This window comes from Leptonotus elevatus, chromosome 18, assembly GCF_054856555.1.
Source record: "Leptonotus elevatus isolate MCC_2025b chromosome 18, RoL_Lele_1.0, whole genome shotgun sequence".
Taxonomy (NCBI): Eukaryota; Metazoa; Chordata; class Actinopteri; order Syngnathiformes; family Syngnathidae; genus Leptonotus; species Leptonotus elevatus.
The window spans coordinates 3,332,520-3,350,488 of record NC_141256.1 but is presented as its reverse complement, the minus strand read 5'-3'; the positions used below and the strand labels follow the sequence as shown (position 1 = coordinate 3,350,488).

At 37.0% G+C, this 17,969-nt stretch overlaps 1 protein-coding gene across 2 annotated transcripts in view; it reads right to left on the bottom strand.

Moving 5' to 3' along the window:
• cdk19 (cyclin dependent kinase 19) overlaps window positions 1–17,969 on the bottom strand; it is a 56,042-nt gene that overhangs the window by 33,719 nt on the left and 4,354 nt on the right. For both annotated transcript variants that reach the window (XR_015090854.1, XM_086061304.1), the window contains exons 3-4: window positions 4,206–4,316; window positions 2,187–2,327 (exon numbers count right to left, since the gene is read on the bottom strand). Coding sequence is in view for 1 of the 2 variants with exons in the window: in XM_086061304.1 (XP_085917430.1) it covers window positions 2,187–2,327; window positions 4,206–4,316 (252 nt within the window). In the remaining variant the exon portion in view is untranslated. The remainder of the gene's footprint in view (window positions 1–2,186; window positions 2,328–4,205; window positions 4,317–17,969) is intronic.

Here is a 17,969-nt window from a genome sequence, read left to right as displayed (position 1 = left end):
TCGGCTCAAATTGCAAAAAAAAGTTGTCAGCATGACATTACAGTATTTTGAATTAGTTCTACTTCATTGAATAATAAATAATTTTAATTCTATTTTACATTTGGACACACCTAATGAGTAAACTGTGATCTACATTTCTAACAATTAAGGAAATAGGGGAAAATAATTATTATAGTTGACTTTTAGCCACACCTCATGAGTAAACTCTTATCAAAATTTCTAATATTTCAGGTGGAAATCCTGTTATTCTAACCCAAAGCAGAGGTGGCAAATCCAGGTCTAGAAAGTAAAAACCCTGCCACAGTTTGGCTTTAGCCTCAGGAGCTAGTTAGCTAGCTCCCATGGTGCTTGTTTACCTGCTAGGGAGCTAGCTAGCTAGAAAGCAATAGAGGCTAAAGCCAAACTGTGGCAGGGTTGTTACTTTCTGGACCTGGATTTGCCACCTCTGATCCAAAGAAAGTCTGGATGGTGCTCATATTCCTCTGAAAAACAAAAAAACAAAACTGTGGGAAACCCACAGTGGAGACCATCACACAGGCGTCAGTGTGCTGTAGCCAGACAGAGATACTGATGAGCCAGACAATACTCTGACGAGAAACATTTCTGGTCTAAGTAGGGTGACCAGATTTAGAAAATTAAAAACTGGAACACTACAGTTTAACTGAAAATCAAATATACAATAATTCTCACCAGGAATTATTTATAACAAATGTAATCACTAATTAAGTTAATGCAAAAATGCTTTCTTGATTGACAGTTCAACAGCACTAAACAAAGCAATGCACTCACCATTATCCAACTTTTGCTCAGTCCCGGCAGCTATGAAAATCTGGCTGTGCCAATCGCCTGGCATTAGCCCCACATTGTAACGTTGGAAATATGCCGTCAGAAAAGCTCAGCTTGCGTCAGGTCTGACTGGCGACCGCAGCATTGGGGAATTAGAACTACATTTCCCATGATTCTTAGACACAGTACCAGGAAACGGTTCTAGTTTGACAAAAATGCGCCTGCTCGGGAATGAGAATGCAAACGTGAATGTGAAACAAAAGTAGAAGGAATTTAACAGTTAAATTCATTTTTAATAGGTTTATCGTATGAATCGCTATGTCAACTTTGTGACTGACATACACATGGCCATTTTTAATAGGTTTATCGTATGAATCGCTATGTCAACTTTGTGACTGACATATACATGGCCCAAACAATTGGCTTTCTGATCTAAAAAAAAAACAAAAACAAAAACAAAAAAAACAGGGCACCGATTATTTTTTTTAAGGTCCTCTTCACATGTATCTTTTATGAAACAAAAGCAAAAAAATCATCTCTATTACAATGAACAATATCACATTTAAGATAAATGTTTTGGTCTTATTGGTAAGGCTTATGCTAAAATAAAGGCAAACAAACCATGAATTAATATGAAAGTGTTTCTCTCTCAATCTACCTCAAATACAGTTGTTAACTTACTAAACACTTTGACTTGTATTTAAACAAACATTCACTACAACATTACAACATTCTACCGAACAAGCTTTGGCGTAATAGTTAAGTATGCCAGATAATGCAAACAAATCTGTGGGTTTGTCACTTCAACTTTTCACTTTTCATCAAACAACACTATGAAAAATGTGGACTGCACTTCTTAAGCACTCAACTTATATAGACACTATATAAATAAGTAAATTAAACATACAAAATAAATCCTACCAATGGACCGAAATGAAGCCATTTTTTGTTTTTTCAAAATTGCAGCTTTTTCGATTTTTTGTTGTATTTTACTACATTGCGATGGCAATTTGAATTTGATTAATTGTTCAGCCCTGCTCTATACTGTCACTCCCTTCTTCTTTTGACTATGGCAGAAAGGTGAACATGACCATGAACTGGTCGCCAGTCAATTACAGGGACAGACAACCACTCTCACTTACATTCACACCATTAGCGAGTGGGAACGCAATCAATGCGGCCTGCTCAATAGACAGGCCAGTGAAGCACAACCCCGACCTGGCTGTGTCTTTTTCTCAATCTCAGTGGGCTTCAATCTAATGCCCAAATATGGTCACTAATGGCAACCAAAAAACAAAGAAAACAACTCAAATCGAGGTATTAGAAGAGCAGAGCAATAGACGCTGTATTCAAGCCATGGGAAAGTGGAGCAGTGGAGCTAAAATAATGTAGCAGCTCACCAGATCCCTGTGGAGGACCCAGTTGGCGTGGAGGTAATGGATCCCATCCAGAATCTGATACAGGAGAGACTTGACCATCCCTCGGGGCAGCTGCATGGGCTTTTTGTTGGCCTTGGAGGCCCGATGGAACTTGATAATATGCTAGAAGAAAGACAAAACATTTCACCCAATGGAATTTTTTCTCCGCAAAAGGCCACCTTGTATTTCATTCGACTAATGTACCAAAATCATATCAAGAAGTCATGCATATCAGGCAATGCTTTTTTTTTGGTGGTCCAACTGATTTACAGTATTTAAAAAAAATAATTATCTGGCCAAAATGTTGGTAATCATAGAGGAGCATAACGGTCCAATGATTTGTTCTTAGCCCTTCTTGGGAATGTTAAGGTGTGTGTTCTATATGACATTATCATGTTGGAGGGTCTATCACTTGACAGTTTCCAGAACATTTCAATCCAGTCTTGACATTTGATTGAACCCTGCAGATTATGACCCACTTCTGGATGTAGCAAAGTAGCCCCAGAGCATACACTAACCACCTCATGCCAGTTTTGTTGTTTGGGTTTAAAAATACATTGATTCTATTGGATCACAAAATTATAATGCAATGCCTGATTTATGATTTTCAATAATCCATTCTTAATTAGTGTTTTATTCATGATTACTTTTTACACTTTTGATAGAAATGGTCACGTCATCCAACCAATTAAATATGAAAATCGAATGGCCTGTTTTTCCATTGCGTATTTTGGATCATTGATGATTTTTTTTGTTAGATTAAAAATAACAAAAACAAAACTAGCATTCAGATCTTTTGATGGTCAATTAAAAATGGAAAGAAGGAATAATAGACAGAATCATAATAACATTATGTTTTCATTGGTTCCTTAGCTACTTAGTGTTGACAGTAAATGCCATAAATTGGATTTATGGTTATAATTGGACTAGTGTTGTCACTATCAAATACTTTTAGAATCGATTAAAGGGATACTTGACTCATTGAGCCATTTTCAATTTGCTGACCAAACCCAGAAAACAGGTAACAGCCATGGCTGTTACCTGTTTCCTCAGCACAGGTGATGCCATCTTCAGTCGACAGCAAGTGGAAAATTTAGATTTTAAAAAGATATTAATTGTACAAGAAAAATAATGAAGTTATGAAATTAATTCTGGATAAAATATTTACTTTTTACTGCTGAAAGTGGCTCAATGAGTCAAGTATCCCTTTAATCTATTGATTATACAATCGATTAATTGACTAATCGGATTCATTTAAATTTTGCATTAAAGTGTATTACAAAAGCATTTTCCCCCTAATTACTGTTTATTAACCAGTAATTGGTGTCATTCAGATTTGGTCATTGTTTTCCAAAGTAAAAACTGATGTTTGCAAATGTCTTATTTTGATTAAACACAGAAGATAATCAGTCTTCTTTTATGAAGGACTACAGAAATCAGTGAAACAATTACTGTTGATATGCTGAAATCAGAGGATTTGGACCATTTTTAATTATTAAAATAGTTGTCAATTAATTTGATAATCGATTACTTGTCAATTAATCTTGACAGCTCTTAATTGGAGGTGACAATATACAGATACTGTATGCTGTGGTCTCCACAGGATCCCAGTGATGGCAAAGAGGAAACAACGCCACAAAGCTGCAGCACGGCACGCTGAGTAAAGATAAGTAAGTGATGATTTAAAAAAGTATCACGATGAGGTTGTCAAGTCAGAGTTTCATTTTATAACTTGAGGTATTCTCTAGAAGCCATCTTGTTTTTTTTGGTTTTGTTTAAATTCAGATTATTTTGAAGATAAAACACAGAATTAACACAGACAAAAGTATGTATGCAGTATATCCACCAGACTTTGCTGTAGAATTATTTTGGATGGTAATGTCCAAGTAGCCCTCCAAATGACTTCTCAGGTTTTTGCTAGCCTAAAGTCTGTATGACTTTTGTTTTTGAAAATACCGCAGGACAGAGGTCATGCAACATGGACATAGAAGAAAAACTCACCCAAAGGTCATGTTCGGCATAGTCTAACAGGAGCGAGACCTTTCTATCACTGTGGGACAGGAACACTTTCTGCAGGGCAATCACGTTTGGATGTTTCAATTCTCGCAACAGCTGGAGAATACAAAAAGAAAAATGTCTGACAATCAAGCCACTGTGAAAACAACACAATACTATCAATACTTAAAAAAAAAACAATACTAAAAATAATATTTTAATTATTTTAGACAAATTTCTCTTAAGTGTTTTTTAAAGTTTTCGGTCATGTGTTTTAACGTTGTCAATGTATGCTCTTAATAATTTTTGTGAGCTACTTGTTTTCTCTGCTTTGCTTCTGAATGTTTACTGTTGTTTGTTGATCTTGTGGGTGTTGTGTCTTGTTTATGAAATGTGCTACACAAATAAAATTGCCTTGCCTTCCCCAGAAGAAGTAAATGTTGAAAGTAGGGCCCGACCGATATGCATTTTTTGAGGCCGATGCCAATACTGATTTTTGGCAGAAAAAAATATAAATTACAGATTAATCTGTAAATATATATTTAATACATAAAGTATATTTTTGGGGGCCTCTTGGGCAGTGTGGTGCCGTGCATCCATGTTGTACACACTTAAAGTGAGTACAGAAGTTGCGATTAAATTCTATTAAAATAACTAATTTTTCACACATTGGGAAGAATTTGAGCCTTTGAGAAGTGTTATCTTACCTGTGGGTATGTGTTCCCACAGCATTTGGGTGTAAATATTTGTTATTTGAAGGAAAAACACTCATGAAGTTGATGCTAACATCCTGTTAGCATTTGAATGGGATCCTCCCTTCGATTTTAGCATTAGCGCTAGGCTAGCGATGTTTTAAAAACGAAGCATGTTTTGTATTTAAATATACAGTGGATGTTATTATTTTGGCGTGTGTTTAGTTTTACAGTTAACTCCAACTGCGGTGTCATTAAACAGCTTAAAGGACGCTTAGGGACAACAGAATAACCAGAATAACATACGCTAAAGACTTGCTAGTTGCTAATGCTACGTAAACAAAATGGTGCATTCAGGGTACTTTCACAGCGTCGGAAACTTTGGTTTTCTTCGATAACGCTCTTAAAGGGAAAAATAATCGGCCATTTGGCCAAATTGGCTGATGTTTGAAGGGCAATCATCAGCCGATTAAAAGTCGGGCCCTAGTTGAAAGCACTTGTAACAATTCTATAGCAAAATAGACCCTCTAAATTCTAATAACTGAGGCTGTACAATTTGGAATTCAACCACAATTGTATGCTTTTACACAGGTGAACATATAAAAACCTTTGTTACCAATCATATTATCTGTCTCTTAAATTTGTCATCAATGTTCCTCCTGTGACCACATCCAACGAGATTTAGTTACAGTCCCATGGATCTTAAGTTTCTGAATATGTGCAAGTATAGACACAGGAACATCAAAGTACTTTGAGATGGTCTCATAGCATTTACCTTTAACCTGCTTGGCTATGATTTTCTTTTCAATATCTCTCTGGTCCATGTTTAGTGTGGTACACACAATGTCACCAAACACACACGCACAGTGACTAGTTGTCAGCCTTTATGGTTAATTTTCACAATAGGTTTATGAATTACTACTTTTGTCAAGATTCAAGTTATTGTGTTCATGGTGGGTTTTTCTTTCATTAACAGAGGGGTACTAACATTTTGTCCATGTGTGTAAAAGTTGCATGTTGTCCTCAGTTCAGACCTCAGTTAAACAATTCTAAATGATTCATTTTTGGCCATGTCTTATTTTTTTCTTTTGGCAAACACTTCATCTAGTAACATCACAAGTCGTGCCAGTACATCACAAATTTCCTCAGGGTACCTCACAAGACCATAGTTTGGCAAGCCAAGGAAACTCATGTTATTTGCTTTTGCTTTTCCCCATTTTCTGCAAAAGAAGGACTTGTCTCAACAAGAGATGTTTAGAAAAGAACAACAAAAGCAGCAAAAACAACAGACTTTGCAACAAAACTTGAAAAATGCCTGCTTCAGGTGCATGCCATTACTTTGCACTGAGTTTGCAGAGCAAACATTTATTGAAACAAACTATCTTTAATAGAGCTTGATATGTCCCTGTTGAAAATGGAAATATATTAATTTGCATTCTTATTAGTACTTAGGAAAACAGACAATGCCTTCAAAATTAGAGCAACAACTGCATGTATGCACTGTAGGGTTGTAACAATATCCAAACATCACGATACCATATTATCACGATAGAAATCTCACAAGACAATCATTATCATGATACTGTGGGGACGTATCATGATAAAACTCACAATACTGTATAAATTCAATTCAAATAAATCTTGGAGTTTTCTGCTAAATTCATGCTTGTAGGTTAGCCGCAATTCGCCATCTTGAATTGTAAACAATTCACATTCCAAACACATTTACTGTTTATTTTCTTTTAACTCATCCACTCCCAGCCATTTTCACTGAAGCAACCCTCTTTACTCCCAGCTGTTTTACTGGATTTTGACTGATTTTGCAAGGTCCACAGAAGATTCTGTTTTATTGCTATAAAAACATGGAACCCACCAAAAGACCAAATTAGAGTCTCTTCTTAATTTAGGAAAAAACGTATATTTCTATCTGTTTCCATCCAAATATCATCATTATTCACAAATCTAACAGTGGGGGAAAGAGCTTGTTGCAACATGGCACTGGTTTATCTCTTATACTCTGCTGCCACCTGCTGGCCGTTTGTGTAATAACTACCATTGCTTTAAGCGACCTCTTCATGTCAGAAGATGCAGGAGAAAAAAACATAAAAAACAAAAACTAATACGTCTTTGGGAACGTGGTAATATTTAAAATAGAACGTAGTTATCCGTTTTGGGGAGCAAATGAGTTAAAGAATGAAATAAACTCTTAAAAGTTCAAACAAGAATTGTAGGTGTAAATGGAGCATGAATGACTGATTTTCTATGTGACTTGCGATTGACTGAGCCTCGCCCAAAGTCAGCTGGGATAGTCTCCATCTTACTTTACGATAGAAAATGGCTAGATGGATGGATTTAAATAATTAGCTACATTCTAATGGAGTGCAACCTGTGTGTATTGCCATAGCGGAGGCATGTGATTTGATTTTCCCCTTTTGTCAAGAAAAGGCTGCATCTTTCAACCCTTTTCTGAGAAAAGATTTTGACAGGCAGAAATAACACAGTGTCTCAATCTTCAATTGATTTTCACGGCCAACATCTTTTGGAACGGATTATCTGGTTAAAGGATCTGAAGGCGCCACTGAATTTAATTTTATGGTCGCATCCGGTTAGCTGGCAAACTTGGCAGACGTTTTGTTGGAACTAGAATAGAAAAGTTGCATAAGATGTGGTCTTACGTCATCAACTTGTTATTGGGATCAAAACAATCATCCCGGCAGCAGCAGGCATCCATCTTGGCCCAAGAGACCACTCCAGTTCTGACATTGGAGTTGATACAGACATGTCAAACTTGTCTGACTCAAAAGTTTTACCAATGTCTTTGGAAGGGTCTGTCAATAATCTACCGCGCCCTGAACAGAGTATTTGCCATGAGGAAAAACTAGAAATTCAGCTTCAAAATGAGCACAAGCTTCTCACAAAAAAGCTGACAGAAAAGTTCATATGCCACTTCAAGTATTACAACAAAAGTCACCAAGCAAGAAAAAAGAAAGAAAAAAAGCATGGTCCAGGATATTGAGATGTAGACTACAACGTGGATGTAAATTGTCGTCCTGACAGACACATTTCATACTCATTCCAAATACGATAAGTAAATAAGTTTATATTTCTATACTAAACTTACCTTAACATTTAAAAAGTATAAACAATGCTTCATTCACTAATGTGCTTACGCAGCAATTTGTGCGCAAAACGCTCGTACGCATGAAATGGGCGATTCATCAATATCTTCGTACTTGAATTTGAACGTATCCTGCGAACAAATTTAGAACATCGTCAGACCATGCGTGCACACAAATAATGATAGACCAGCTTCTAAAAAAATATCAAAAAGCACATATTTTACCCAATATACCCAACGTACCCTACTTGGAACTATATGCAAACTAGGGATTGACCAACAATTATCAGCATCGATATTGGGCATTTTGGCGAATATCGTATCAGCCTTTTTTTTTCTTTTTTTTATCTGACGGCCGATATAACGTAAATCAAAAACAGTTTCAAGCTCAGGGAATTTTCATTTAACTTTATAAAAGAGGCTACTGACCCTGGGAACCTTCTGAACCATTTGTTTTTGTTCAACATTAAAACAAAAAAATGTGAAAGTTTAAGATTTCAGATATTTTTAGATTTTGGGAAATAATATTTACTGTAGAAAACTACAGAGAGCTATGGCATTTAATTGCTTAAGTTTACAATTAACGTTTTAAGACGTACTAATAAACTTGGGAGCTCCCTGAACTTTTTGTTAGAAATTTAAAAGGATGTCAATTGTCTAAAATGAAAAAATATATATCTATATTTCGAAAAGTTTGAAAAATTGTTCAATAAACGTGCTTTAAGACAGTCAAGATTGGCAATTGTATTTTCAAAAGTGTTGATGCCAATAAGCATCGCCCCGCCAACTACCCCCACACACACACTTTTTTTTTGGACTGAGAATGAATATCGGCTTCAAATATCAGTTATCATCCGCCTTGAATACTATTAATTGGCATCCGTATCTGCCCTGAAAAAATTCATATCGGTCTATCTCTAAGACAACCACTAATAATTTTTACAGTAATAATTTAAATCGATAATTTGCTAATGAGTTGACTGATGGACTAAATAAACATGAAAAGATTTGTCACGTTGAGCCTGGTTCCGCTCGAGTGCTTGTATGTGATTATGTATTGGATCTGAATGTATCTGCCGTCGCGCTGTCTGTCGGCGGCTGTCACTCAAGAGCAGTGCAGCCGCGCAAGTACGCTGAACGCGAAAATCCATGGAGCCGCTCACATGAATCCAGGGCATCAGCTTTTCTATCGTTCCAGTAACCCTACACATGCACGTTACAAATCTCAATTGCAAATGCTGCTTTTCCATGCTACATTTGCAAACAAACTGAACTGGACCCTCTCGTGGAAATGTGCATATTGTGGATGTTAAAAGTACAGAGGTGGGCATTTCGTCAATCCGTAAAGTGACGGATGCCTGTTTCGCTGAAGAATGACAAAAACACTGACGGACGCCCACTTCGCTGACGCATCACACAGTACTTCCACTTCTTTCCTGGGACTGCCGCCGCGCCACTCTTTCTCCTGCAGGAAAGAAGTAAATATAAACTTGCCATGTCTGCTAACTTCCTTGCACACAATTCTCCAAGCCTTCTCTCTTTTGGCTCTGTCAATATACTGGTCGTGTTGTAGAGCTTGGGTTATGATAATATTTTCCTCCTGTTGTAAATTTCTTGTTATTGCTACATTGAATGAGGAAAGGAATAATAACAAAAAAAAATCATAGACAATAATGGTGACAAATTGTAATTTAGCATGACAGAAGCGTGGTTAAAATAATCCTGAAGGACTGTCGATTGACGGACTGCAACCATGAAATATACTGTCAGTCCGAAAACAGCTGTAAATGAGTAATGATGGAAGCCAGGTTAAAATAGCGTTGACGGATTGACGATTACAATTTGGTTCGGCTTGAAATATTGTCGGATTAACAATGACGGATGGGTGTCCCAACTGTTGACAAATTCCGAATGACGGACGCTCAAAATTCATTGACGCGCCCACCTCTGTTTAAGTGACAGTGTGTAATAGTTGACCACTAGATGTCACTATATCATAGAATACAGCCCAAGCCTATGGATTTCAAAGCACGCACACTACGGTGGCTCAGAGAGACCACACGTCGCAAACCTACTAGCAATTCTTATTTTGCGTGCGCAAACGAGCATCTCGGCGAATGACAACGACTTGGCAGCCGGCGTGAACCCCGGCGAAAGACGACGAAAGACAGAGCGAGCCGGATTTAGCTGGAGCAGCTAACAAGAGCGGCTAGCAAGAGTTCTTCAGAGCCATAGGCTGGAGTGGCTAAGTAAGAAGAAAGGCTAGTGGGACAAGCTAGTTAAAGCTTGACTGTTATTAGGGGTGTACCAAAAAATCTATTATCATAAGAATCGCGATTCTCATTTAGTATGATTCAGAATAGATTTTAAATGTCCCAAAATAGATTTTATTTAAATTATTTTGTACTGTCTTCCCTTTGTTTGTGTGTGCCTTTATTGGGAGCGCTGTTCATGTTGTACCCGAGTTGGCCACTTAGGGGCAGTGTGGTTCCACACAATCTGATACACTGTTAAGTTGTAGCCACATTAGAGAGTAGAAGGAAAAAGTCATGATCAAGTTAATCCAATAAAATTTGTTTTTTTCAGTGTGGAACCGTTCTTTTGAGTGATAAAAGTGCCGCGAGTAGCGCACTAGTTAGCATTAGCGAGTCAGACTGGAGTAGATCATTACAATTCCTTGAACATCTATAAATTGAAGCAAAAATCATTGCCAGTCAAATCATTTTGAATCAAAAATCTTTCTTAATCGAAAATCGATTCTAAATCAAATCGCACACCCAAAAATCTGAATCGAATCAAATCGTGAGACATTCAAAGATTCCCACCCTCCAATTGTAAAATGGGCATCTTAGCAATGATTATGAATCAGCACAGAACATCTGATTTACTCAAGGCATCTGAAACCTTGATATAAACAAAACACTTACTTGTATCCCAGCTGTGAAGACAGGACATTTATAGTGCATTATGTCATAGTCACTTGCTTGAGGAACTTTGACTGTGAAAACAAAAAAATAGAACCAAGTCCTGGAATATCACAACTAAGTCACAATAACTCAATTGTAACCCAGACTGGGCCCCTAGTCTCCGGTGAGAAAGTGTTCCATGGACAGGCACGTCCTGTAACTTGCTTGTCTGCGCTGTTGGGTATTGACAATGTCAGCCATTGCTTAATGTGTACACAGGTGGAGGGTGTACATTGGGCAGAATGGCATATACTGTATAGCAACAATCAATCAATCAAATTATGTCTCTATTATTATAGAATGTGATGACAAACCCACCCCGAAACAGAGAATAGGAACATGTCAAGAAGAAAATGGGTTGTTAGTCCTCCTTTTCAGTAAAATAGGTCATGTTTAAAAGAAAAAAAAAAGGCTCACAGGAAAAGCACTCACTGGAGGAGTTCCAAATATTCGCACCAAAGGCACATTCCTGCCAGCCAATCTTTAAAGGGGCTCACCAAAGGAAAGTGAATTTAATGATAAAGTGCAGACTTTTTTTGTTCAACAGATGCAAATCAAAGTGCCTAACAGAAAACCCGAGTAAAAGTCGGATCTCATTAAAACCAATGTATCATATGTTTAAAGAAACTGAAAAAAAACCTGTAGTTAGCATACATTTTTAGAGTGATTAGAACAAACTTTAAACAATCTACATACAGATTGACAGATTAGCACACTATGACCTGAAAAGATGGCCACTTTTGAGCAGAAGATTACACATGAAAAAATGTTCAGGTTTTTTTCAACACTGATATCTTTATTTCAAGAATAATCATCAACATCTATCAAAAAGAACCAATTAATTTGTCATATATATGCCACATAAAACAAGTCCCTAAGAAGACTAGTTCTTGCTGACAAACATGAACGCAGTTCATAGTAATAATGTAGAAATGTCATTAGAAAAACACTAGAACCCATAAATATCCCACTCCGGAGAGAACAGAAGAGATTTCTAACATGCAGTTGGCAGGCAACAGGTCAAAAAAATCCCCTTTCATGCGGATGTCTGCTGGCCACACTGTAGCTGAGCAACATCAACGCCAAGCTTTTCCCTCCAGGATGAATTTAAGTGGCAGCCACTGGCTCAGCTGACCACTTAGTGTCAGTGACAGACTACAGGCTGCAGATTTATTACAATTTAATAATAGATCAGAATTAGATAAGACGGCACAGTTGCAACCTACGCAAGGCCACACTCTGTAAGCTACCAAAAATCTTCTACGTTTAAAGAACATAGCAGGTAATAATAGCTGCAGGACTCATTAGACCCCTGGAAACGTTATGTTTGATCTTACACAGTCCACCTAAACTGCAAATACACTTTACAGCTGTCCATTTTACAACTGTTTGTACAGGGAAGTGCACGTTTAGAAACAACAGTTGATGTTGAAAATTTGACATAACATTATTTTCTTGATCTAGTGCATTCTGGGTTTTGGAACCGTCAATGTCTTTACTGTGTAATAGGGCTGGGCGATATGGCCCAAAAATAAAATCTCGATTTTTGCAGTCATTCAGGACGATTACAATTTTAATCGATTTTTATCTAATAAACCCAACAAACATTTATTTAAAGGTTTAATTTATTCAACAATAATTCCTGTGCAAAATGTTCAGACAACAATAATGTAAACTGATTCTAGATCATTATTAACATAAACTTAACATTCATAGTTTGTGCTTAAATGCCACAATTAAGTTGGTAGCTATTATACTAAACATGTCTTGTAAACCACCCATCCAGCATTCTGCCACTTGTGCAAAACTTGTGCAAAACTCACAAAAACATCTGGATGTAACAGAACATAAGAACAACAGCTTTAAATAATCCTGAAGACAACATTCGATTTCACGATTTAGCAAAAACCTGTGGAAAAACGCTGCCAGTAACAATAACATGCAAAAAAACGGCAAACAAGAAAGTGAATGTATTACCAAAACCATTGTATATGATGAAATTAAACCATATCTAGGTGACTTATATTTATTCAAAGATTTTTAACATATATTCATTCACTTGATCTTGAATAGACACTACTCGATTTATTAAACATAAATGTTTTGGTCAATTGGTTTAGGCTTACGCTAAAATAAAGGCATACTATGAATTCATATAAAAGACAGTATATGCTTCAGTGAGAGTTGTACTAAACACTTTGACTTGCAGTCTTTTACGTGTTACAACTTCAAGTGTGGTGGAAATATAAGTCAGTAAGTAACAAATTACATTACAACAAGAATGTGTAAAAACAAACTAAAGCCTGTTGACCAATCGAAATTTATAAAACCACCCAGAAAAACACACATTATTGGAGGTTCCATTCATTCACATTCTCAGTTGGGCAAGACGCAAACCAGGAACTACAAATAATCAAACACTTTGTTCAAATATTTTTACAGTTATGACAGAGCCAACAACAGCAGGTGAAAAAATTGTCAATGGATGGGTAAATTTCCCACAAGTTCAAAAAAACATAAGACAAAGGTAAATGTAAGCCAGATGATGCAGAAAATGGAGCACTATTTATCTATCTGACAATATAAAAAGGTCAGAAGTGAACGACGTGAATGAAGAACTGAAAACATAATTTGTTAGTATTGCCTCCTCTCTTTGCTGTGGCACACAGAGCTTTCTTTTACCATCAGAACATATAATGTTGAAATAGCGCCAACTACTGTTGAGGAGGACTTACTCAGATTTTTTTTCTCACTTACTGTAAGTATCGTAGCTGGTATCGACAGCCTCCACGAGTACCCTAAAATGAGCCCCATACCTGATATCGGTACTCGCCCTTCCCTATTTATAAACTATGACAATGATGACTGATGCAAAAATATCAGTTCTTTCTTTATTCGATTTTTGCCATACATTTGTAGAGAACCGTCCCCATTTTACATCATAATTTACACTCAGCTCAACACCAAAAATAGTAACAGAAAGTAGGTTGTACTTTTCTAGACAACTAACAAACATTGAATGTTGTAACATCACAGTGACGCATGTGGGACCTCTCACGGCCTAGTGCAAAAATACTTAAATTAAGCCCTAATAATAATACATTTTATTTCAAGCGACTCAAGAAAGTCAAGAAAACTGATCAATAAAACAAGTGTTTAAGATCACAGAGCGATCGGAGAACGAGAGTGAAACAAGCGGCAATGTTTGCTCCAAATGCTGCAGGAGAAATGACAAGTGCCCGCTCGGTATTCTAAAATCAACATCTATTTAAGTGACCATCAGTGACCAAAGGCCTGACAGCCTACGGTAATTCTTTGTAGTTTTCCTACCATGTGTAGGCAGCCAGTGGCTGTGCTACGTTGCACTATGTCAAATCAATTACAGAGATACAAAGATAACTTTGTTTTTGTGAGAATGTTTTGATTATGTTTATTTATACAGATAGACAAAACTATTTGCACTGTTGTATTAAAGCAAGAAAAGCCTACAGTGGTCACTGAACTACCTAAACTATTACTGACAATTAACTATTGATGAAAATGATCTAACAATTTATTCAAAACAAAGAGTAATAACAAAACAGGTCTTGACAAAACTGACGGTACTCATCCAATGTTGGCCACAAAGCTTTTGGGACTATCAATACTATCAAGGCATTCTGCAGCAAAATGTGCTGCCCATTATCAGGAAGCTTGGTCTCAGTTGCAGTCGCAGATCAGGATAATGACCCAAAACACACGGCTAAAAATAAAACAATGAGTGGACTGAAATATTGGTCAACAGGTGCTCTTCGCGAGTTACGAAAATATCTTGACTGCCTCAAAATGCTGTGCAACTAAATATTAAGTAAGGCTATCATCATTTGTGGCCACTTTCATTAGTTACTTTTTGTAATTATTCTCTCAAACATTCTCAACCTTTAAGCAAATTGTTTTTCAGTTGATAAACAGTGTAGCAAGAATATGTCATGGTCTTTTGGGATTTGCTGAGAAACACTGTTGTGAGAAAATCCGCACGTTATCTTACTCCATGCAAAGCTGCATTTAAAAAAATGGACAAAACATGCTTTGCAGGTGCACCTGGAGTAATAACGGTCTAAATGTAAAAAATTAATTAATAAACATGCCAACTCTCACCACTTCAAGCAAGACTGTTAATGGAAATTGAATTGAAAGTGTGAATCAAAGTCAAGTGATTCTGTCGTTGACACTTTCATAATGAATGTCTCATCCTTTGGCATTAACAGCATATTCAGCAACTCACTTGTGCATTTTTTGGCAGAAACACGAGTGATGAAGCCAGTTAAGTTACTAACACGCGCCAACAAAGAGCAAGTTAAACAGGCCTTTCCATCCACACAGTAACAGAAAAAAAGGCAGAGGAGTTCAACGGGTATGCAAGCAAAGTGCATTCTGAAATCAGTGGCAGGTAAAAAATTAATAAATGTGGACAACTTTACTCAAAAGTAAATGGTGGGATGATGAGAATATACAGTATGTACAGTAGTATATATTATATACTGTATATCAGTGCCTGGACCTGCACCCCAAATCTGCATTTGCATATTAATTTACCATTTAACCAGCAAATGCAGAATTAATTTGAATGGGTTACTGATTGTACTTTTGCAGAAAAATAGTTTAAAAAACGGAGTGCACTTATAAAGCGCTTTACACCATATGTTGTCCAAAGCGCTTTAGTAAGCGCATTTATCATAGTCACTTTTTTTTTCAAAACATATCAGAGTGTACCAAGACTCATATCAATCTACAACATTGTTTTCTTTTTTAGTTTCAAATAACTTACTTCAACATACAGGATTCCTCGCTGTACACTGTCCAACAGCAGAACCGAGGGTATTTTTTTCCGCTTTTGGCAAAGTTTTAAATCCTTCCGTGTCGTCCATATGTGTCTGTCGTACTAGCTTGCTAGGCTAAGCTAAACTAGAAGGTTTGCGTCCAAGTTTGCAAACTCCCTTCATGCTAGGGTGATGTCAGTGGCCAACGGCGAAATAACGAGAAAGGCGAGGTTGACACGCTGCCTCGATGGACTTTGATTGTTTAACAGTTTAATATAATGCTCATTAGCCAGCTAAAAATTCCCATACACACGCAAACATTTCAGGGTGTCGCTCGCATCACACGACGTTGTGCACTCCTCACATACGTACATACATCGCGTGTTCCAACCATTCCTATGACACTACACAACAATATGCTATGATTCTTTCTCACTCAAATCCGAAAATTCAGATTCACCGCCACCCCGTCGGCAAATCAACTTTCGGCGGCCATTTGCCCTGGGCATCTTCACACACTACCGCCCCTTTCTAAATCAAGTTTGTTTTTGATAGAAGCCATAAATAACGAATGATTGCGTCATTGCTCATGTGGAAATGTTCAACACAACTTACAAATTGTTTTAGGTGTTTCAGCATGCCTATGCGTACTATGTCAAAAAAGGATAGTGTTAGTTTTAAAGACATTTGGTTGGGACAAATCCACTAAAGGTTTGCAGGTATTTTGCGCGATGCTAACCAGTAAAAATGGAGTGCACACATAGCTTTTAATTCACAAAGCATGGGCAGATGGTCAAATGCGTCACCAACAAGCACAATGCGCCATGGTGCCCCGGTGTATTTGTGCGTATTTAAATGAGGTAACATATATTTAGGGGAAAATTGCCCACTTCTGTGCAAATGAGCCTCAAGGATAAACAATATTTAATTCACTAACACCAACGCTAATTGCTACTCACAGTACTATGAGTGACGCAAATAACGTTTAAAGAAAGTCAATATCACAGAGCGATAATACCCAAAGTAAACAACTACAAAACCCATAGCTCATATTTGTAGTCATTATCAGAATATGTTGGGATTCATATCGGTGTATTGCTAAAAGATTCCATGCCCGCATTAAAAATATGAGGAACATAGGGCTAGGCGATGTGGCCAAAAAATACAATCTCGATTTTGTACAGTCATTCAGGACGATTACGATTTTAAACGATAAACCCAACAAACATTAATTTAAAGGTTTCATTTATTCAAAAATAATCCCTGTGCAAAATGTTCAGATAACAATAATGTATACTGATTTAAAATCAGTTATAACATAGACTTAACATTCAGAGTTTGTGCTTAAATGCCACAATTAAGTAGTTGGTAGCTATTGTAAACATGTTTTGTAAGCCACTCATCCAGCATTTTTGCCACTTATTTAGCAAATTTTCAACGATTCGATTTTTAAAATTACGATGTATCGAATTAATTCGATTTATTGCCCAGCCCTAGAGGAACGTCATACTTTCTGGAGAAAAGCATTGTAGCACACCTCTTATTCCTATAATCTATCATTCAGGGGGGGTTGGGTTACAACATGATTGTGAGTCAGCGGCAGGCCTAATAAATACAGAATCACATGAGCAATTACTGTGAGTTTCAGTGATTTCACAAATATTTCATATTCAAAGAATGATGACTTAAAATGTTAATGTGTTTCTAAAGGTCATGCAAAAATGCCTTCTGAGTTCAGTTACAGACAGTGTGTTTGCACAATATTACAAGATGTGTGCGCGAAGTGTCACTGGCACTGCACATAGGCTAACTCCATGTGAACACCTACAAGTGGAAACTATAGACTGTTACATAACAAGCTAATGGAATGCCGGGGGTGGAGGGTGGGGGCATGTTTCACTCTGCAGCACTTGGATGGACTTGACAGTGTCACGCTGACATGCTTTCAGCCAGCCCCTCTACCCGCATCATCACCACCACAAACACTTTTGCCTCAACTTCTAATTTCTATTACTATTACTTTGACTAGCCAATTTGTTGACTCCATTTTATTGTTTTAGTCAATAAACTCGTTATCTCATATGAAGAAAATTGATTGGAGGCATTTTCAAAGGCAATATCTGTTTTAATTTCTCAATTCAAGCACAAATTTGGGTTACGTCGCCACCGTAAGAACGAGAACTCTGTAGCCTTTA